The 7,295-nt window shown below is 32.5% G+C and overlaps 1 protein-coding gene across 1 annotated transcript; it reads left to right on the top strand.

Annotated features, from left to right (window-relative positions):
• Positions 1–1,646: 1,646 nt before the first annotated feature.
• LOC136216726 (F-box protein FBW2-like) lies at positions 1,647–3,060 on the top strand. The gene is made up of 2 exons (XM_066003282.1): positions 1,647–1,981; positions 2,399–3,060. The coding sequence occupies exons 1-2, from the start codon at positions 1,647–1,649 to the stop codon at positions 2,910–2,912; spliced, it is 849 nt and encodes a 282-aa protein (XP_065859354.1). The 3' UTR covers positions 2,913–3,060.
• The last annotated feature ends 4,235 nt before the right edge of the window (positions 3,061–7,295 follow it).

The following is a 7,295-nucleotide window of genomic DNA, read 5'->3' on the forward strand; positions in this document are numbered from 1 at the left end:
GCACAATTTTAGACATCAAAGATAAAATTGCACCTGGTCGTAAACGTTATGAACATTTTTGCACCTTATCCCATTAAAATATTTATTCAAAAAAATTTAATGCCCAAATTTATCACACTTAACTAGTCTTGGAAATTTTGACATATTATAAATTTAGAATTAACCTCGATTTCTAAATTAAATTTTACAAATATTATGAAATTGTACGGTTGTCAAGTATAAACCTTTGCCTTTTCACACTTAATTTCAATCTTAATCAACTTCTCCCAAATTTTCTACTTGAAATTCCAAATCAAACATTTAGGTAATTAAATCAATTAACATTTAATAAAAGAAAAACTTAATGCCCAAATTTATTACACGTAGACCCGTTTGTTTTATACTCCCTTTGTCCCATTATATAAGTCGTTTTAGAAAGTGAATTTTTTTCCAAAATATAAATCGTTTTGGTTTTTCAATAACTTTTAGTTTAGTTTTTTGGTCCAAACATTAAATATTTTTGTTTTGATCTATGTGTTTTTTAACATTCCAATGTTTATTCTCCAATAGTTACATGACAGAATTTTTTTTACTTAACCAGTGCAAATTTGTTAATTTGACTGAACATTAATGGTATTTCTTAATCTGTGTGAAAATCTCTAGAATGACTTATATTATGGGACGGAGGTAGTATAAGGTTTGGTGTTGGAAAAAACTGATTTTCCAAAAACCAGGGATTCACTGCTTTTGTAAAAGTCTACTTTTCATGTGTAAAATGCAAATATGAGGTTACAATGTGCTTGAAATGATGCTTGATGACATGGAGAGTGCTTGAAAGAGTGTCTTGCATTGGAATAACAAATGTTGCTTAAATGATTATATGAATGCTGCCAATTTTTGGCGCTCTTACTTTTTCTTTTTTTTAACATAACAAATGATTTTAGTTGCCTAGTATTTGGTGGAGTTTTATGACAATATTTATTATTAAAATAAATTATATATAAAATAATGATTTATAGGACCATAATGATAACTTTCAGAGGTTCTTAGCATTAGAGTCATTTTTATAAAAAAAAAAGTTATTAAAGGTGACGCGGATGAGAGAAAAAATAAATAAATATATTTAGACACGGTGTGTTAAGTTTTATCAACTTTGAAGAGTGCTTACATTCCAGATGCTCTAACCAAACATTTAAAACTCTAATTTTGAAGTGAAAAAGCAAATAGAGAAATGAAAAGTAGCAACTAAACACCTTTAATCTTCTAAATTTTGACTTCATGGTGAATTTAGAGTCCACCTCTAACAAATTTTAAACTAAATTCTTACAAATATTACAAATACTAAAACATGAACCGTTGGTTAATTTTTATTTATTTAACAAAAGGAAAGACTTGATAATAATGGTAAATAAAATTGTAGAAACAAACATTTGTTTTTCTTTTTAGTCAAAATTTAGAATCGTTTCTGTAAACTTATAATTATAATTGGAGGGATAAACATTACAAATCAAAAGTCCAAAACACCCTTGTCAGGATTCTAACAGTTGTATAAAAGAGAGGGGGGAATAGGAAGAGGCTCACAAAAAAAGAATACTTCCCACAGAAGTTAATATATAGGCTTAATACAGAAAAGGAGAAAAAGAGTTTCTTTCTGCATTTCAGCTCTAATGGCAAATTTGGGTCTGCAAAACAAAGACTGGTCTTCCTCTTCCCGGTGGGAGGAGCTGAATCCGGAAGTACTAGCTCTCATACTCATCCGAATCCCAATAGAAGAGAGGGTTGGAAATGCTACATTGGTGTGTAAAAATTGGTTAGCATGCGTTTCAGGATCTTATTGCTGGTCTGAAATCGATATCCAGGACTGGTGCCAGAAACAGAATCGTTCCGTCCAAGATGTTGACATGGTGGCACGTACGCTTATGAAGCGTAGTAGAGGTTCATCTTGGTTGCTGTCTACTTACAAGCTTGGAAACCCCGGCTTCATTTATGCTGCTAACTTGTGGTATGATAATCGATTAAAAATGTTTTCCTATTTTTTCTGATCTTTCAATGTTTAAAAGTGGTTCCTTTTCTTGTTCTAAACATAACCCATATGAATAAAAAGATTGAAAGGTATGAAAGTTTACACCTTTTGTATTTTTGTAAACAAAAATCCATTTGATTTCAGATTTAGACTAACTTTGGGAAATTTCAGACTTTCCTTTAACTTTCATCTTTTTTTTTTTTTTTTTCCATTTTTGCCTAATAAGGAAAATTTACATTTTGAATTTATCTGTTCCATTTTGTGTAATGGGAAATTTCAGACTTTCCTTAACTTTCATGTTTGAATTAACATTTTTTCCTAATAAGGAAAAAATACATTCTGACTTTATGGATCCATTCTCTTCAACATATACATGAATTTATCTATTTTGTGCAGTGGGAAAAACCTAAAGGTGCTGAAAATGCCAATGAGCGAAGTGACCGACGAGATGGTGGAAAGGCATGTTGGTTCGCTAGTGAATTTGAGCGTGTTAGATATTAGTTATTGTTTGAAGATCACAAGCAAAGGGATTGCAGAATTTGGTAACAACTGCAAAGGCCTAGTCGAACTCAGAAGAAACATGCCGCCACCGCTAGAAGTGAAATCTTTTGGAGAAATTGATTTCAAGGCTGATGACTGTGAGGCTATAGCGATAGCAAATACAATGTCAGGTCTATGGAAACTCGAGATGTGTTATGGGTCGTTTGGAGATTTGGGTCTTGATGCTATACTCACTAATTGTAAGGCTCTTTCGCATCTTAACATTGACGGGTGTTGGAAAGTGAACTTGGGTGATGATCTTTTGGTTAAGTGTTTGAAGCTTGAGTATTTCGTTGATCCTTTTATTGATGAAGACATTGCCGATTATGATGACGACGAGGATGATGATGAATGTTCAGATTCTTATTAGTCTTAGATAAAAGCTGGACAAGTTTTTGGTATGTTTTGAGTAGAAAGAATCACAGATATGATACTTAAATATATAGCTAGATAGAGTAATGAAAAATATAGTGATATGATAATTCTTGTATCATTTTAATGCATTTTTCTTGCATTAACAAGTTAATTGGGACAAGTTTGATTTTCATGTGATAATTTAGTATTTAGATTAAAATACACATGTAGGAAAAACATTCACAAATTAAAAATTACACATTATATAAACTTTGAATTTAATTTCTCATAACCGAATAAACACTTTAGGTTCATGAAGATGATAAAGACTATACAAATTTTGATTAGTCTTAGTTAAGAGCTTAATAAGTTTTTAATATGATTTGAGTGGAAAGAATCATATATTGATATAATATTCTTTATGCGGACCGGACTGGCCGAGCTTCGGCTAGAATGATCAGTATCTAGCTCAGTTTTTCTCTCCTCGCTTTCTTGTTTTCGCTTTTGTTTTCTGTTTGTTTGCCCGGGTTTGTATGCCTTCCATTCTTACAAAAAAAAAAAAAGATAGAGTAATAAAAAAGATAATTATATAATACTTATCATTTTAATGTATTTTGTTGCCATTGATAAATTAATTTAGTAAAACTATTTATCTTTTTTTGCGTTCCTTTGAAAAATATTACCAAAATTGGGACAAGTTTGATTTTCAAGATAAATGGTTAGAAAATAAAATATTCTTAAGAATATTTTATTTTCTAACCATTTATCTTGAAAATCAAACTTGTCCCAATTTTGATAATATTTTTCAAAGGAACAAAAAAAAAAAAAAAATCAGCAAATTAACTTGTTAATGGCAATAAAATACATTAAAATGATAAGTATTTTATAGCTATTTTTTCATTATTCTATCTTTATTTAAGGGTTAATTATAAATAACTAACCTGTGGTTTGATCGATTTGCGATGGGATATCTGTGGTATTCTTTTTGCAAACACATGGAGGTTGGAGGTATGTGGGGTGGGGAAATTTATGCAGGTGAAGAAAGAAATGTTGCTGTTGTTGATGAATCTAATATGTTGGAAAATGATTTAATGGTGGGTGCTGGTGGATTAATAAGCAGAAGGATGAATTTGGGTAATTTTAATTACTTGAATTGTGATGATCTTGTATCTAATTGCTATTTTTGGAAGCCTCCAGTTGTTAGTTGTTATAAGCTTAATTGATGCAGCGTTTTCCATTAGAAATTATAAAGGTTCATTTGGTATGGTGGTTAGAGATTCCAATGGTTTAGTCTCGGTATCAGGTGGGGGTCCAATTGGTAATACTTTGTCGGCATTACATGCAGAGCTGTTAGCGATATTCGCTACGTGTGGTTCGTGATTGTGAATTTCATGAGATTTTGGTAACTTCTGACTCTGTTTCGGCTATTCAATTGCTTAAAGGTGAACAACGGCTTACAAATTGGCTAGGGGTTATTGTTGGTGATATAATGGAGTTGGCTCGTGCCTTTGTGTCAATTGAGTTTGTTTTTTAGAGACGCCAAGCGAATTCTGTCGCACATAATTTGGCTGCTTGGACTAGTTCTCTGTCTCACATGGAAATCCTTATTGAAGATTTTCCAAATTGTGTTTCTTCTTTTATTCAGAACGATTGTGGTTCTTTTGTTTTTTAATATAAGTTTTCAATTATAAAAAAAAACCCACTTATCCTATTTAATAATTTGTTAAAAAAACAAAAAAAACCATTAAAAACAAAAAAAAAACATTACAAATGTGAAAAGAAGGAAAAATGAAATACGAAAAGACCGGTAAAAACACTAAAAAAAGTGAGATGCAAAATAGTAAAAAAACGAAAAAATTTTGAAAAAACGTGGAGGGCATAAAAAATCAGTAAAACGTGAAAACTGAGAACTAAAAAGACGTTAAGATAAAAAAATGTTTAAAACTGTGAAAATGTATAAAACCATAAAAACATGAACAACAATAATAATAAAAATGAACGAAAAAACGTGAAAAACAATAAGAAACATGAAATAGGGAAAAATGAAAAACGTTTTATTTTCACGTTTTTTGTTTTTTTTTATTATTATTCTTCGCCTTTTTATCGGTTTCATTTTTTATGGCATTCATTTTTTTTCATTTTAACCATTTTTTCTATGAAATCAAATTACATTATTTTTATTAATAGCAAAGTATCTGTATTCAGGGGTGTAGATAGGGGGTCGGGCTCCTCCTGTCGTCAGAATCACTTTGACCTCAGGTAGTTTCGGCCATTATAGGGGTGTTGAATTAACCTTTTTAAAATAGGCCTTTAAGTGTTAGGCTTATCCAAAATTCAAAATTTTAATATTTTTGGCTATTAGGTATTCACTAAATCCAAATTTTTAATTCTTTTGGGCATGTTAAGCTTATCTAATTCGAAATTTCTAATTTCTTTTTGGCCTATTAGGCCTCCCTAAATCCAAATTTCTAACTTTTTTTAGTCCCTCCTTAAATCCAAGTTATTAATTTTTTTATGGTAGGCCCTCTCAAATCAAAAATTTTAATTTTCTTTACATGTTCGACCCTCCCTAAATCCTTTTTTTTTACACGCTAGGAATCTTAAACAAAATTTAGCTTATTTTGAGAAATTGTACATTAATACTTTAAAAATTGGTTATTGACAACTCAAATTATAACACGCATATATACAAAAAAAAATTGAGAAAGTTCGATTTAGCAAAAAAAAAATTTTTACGAACGCACGTGTAAAATCATTCCCTTCAACCGAATTATCATGTATTCGCTACTGTCTGTATTTTATAATGATATTTGAATATTGACCAAACTTACCAACGTTAGGAGTAAAAGCACCACTGTGCCATAACACCAGCCTCCCGCAATAAATTGATCTGGTATGGCACCTAAGGATGCCCCTGTCCTGCCCGCTCCAAATAGCATATGCAATATGTCCGAGGAAGCTCGGAATCACAGTACCATCAACTGGACCCCCCAGGACTAGGGCCTTCACGACCCAGTCGTCTTCTAGAGTACTCCTAGAGCGTTTGCTGCTACCTGAAATTATAGTACACAAATTACATTTGAATAAGAAGTAAATCACATAATAATAATAACTAAATTTAGTTAATACAAGAATAAATATATAATGTAATTTCAAATTTCTTACTAGAAGAGGACCCTATAGCAGAAAAACGTGTATCTGGACCCCTCGTCACTATGTCAGGGGGTACTGGGACAGTATCAACCCTCAGAGGAGGCATAGAGTCATCTACGTCCATCTCTACATCATCAGCCTCCTCCTGATGTCCAACACGCGCAGCGTGTGCCTTCTGGGCGTCCCCTATCAATCTATGCTAGGTCTGAATCCTGCGAGCGGAGGCAGTAACAGCACGATTGGATGTATGCCGGTGTCCAGAACCACCGTTAGAAATGTCAGCCTGTAAATTAACAAAGAAAGCAATTAACTACATATCCAAGCTCTAATAAGTTATATATCTGAAATTTACTTTTTACATTAATAATGATAAATTACCAACATATTATTTCCAAGCTTCAATTCAATGTTTTCAAAATTTTTTATTATTTCAGGTCCGCCAACAGGCGTCCCGACACAAAAAAAAATTTAAAAATTAAAAATACCCGAAATTGGCCTGGGAGGGTGACTCACACCACCTGTCCCGGGTCAAAACGGGTGCGGCGCACCAGTCGACACTAGGGCCAACTGGTGCGCCACAAATGTTTGGCCCTAGGGCAAAACATGTGCGCCACCGTTTCTCCACCTTAGGGAGAACGGGTACCGTTCCCATTTTCCCTAAGGGGGAAACGGGTGCGCTATCTGTTTCCCTAAGGTAGAAACGGGTGCGCCGCACCGTTCTACCCTAGGGCCGAACGGTGCGACGATCCCGTTTCTATCTTAGGGAAAACGGATATATAGCTCATTCGTTTTCCCTATGTGCCAAACGGGTGGCACACCCGTTCAGGCTAAAATCAAAGACTTCCTTCTCCGATTTCGGAGACGGAACTCGTGTTTTTGAACAAATTTTAAAAATAAAAACTTACCGGAATACCCATGAAGCCTTTTCCCTTCCTATATTTTGGTGCCCTGATGATTTATGTCGGATTTTTTAAAATGCAAAAAAACTTGAGAGGATTTGAGAGGTTTGGGAATTTTGGATGGAAATTATGAGAAGGGCATAAATGTCGAAAAGGATCAGTAAATAGCAGTTCACTAAAATTATTTACATTTAAGTTATGATAGTATGATATGTTAGGATTTAAAATCATATATAATGATAAAATACATTAAAAAAAATATATTTTAATAATTATAAATAAAAGTTGAAATATGATTAATTTTTTCAATTTTAATTGAAAAATTTACACTTTTAAAAACTTATCTA

The sequence above is a fragment of the Euphorbia lathyris genome, chromosome 2, assembly GCF_963576675.1.
Source record: "Euphorbia lathyris chromosome 2, ddEupLath1.1, whole genome shotgun sequence".
Taxonomy (NCBI): Eukaryota; Viridiplantae; Streptophyta; class Magnoliopsida; order Malpighiales; family Euphorbiaceae; genus Euphorbia; species Euphorbia lathyris.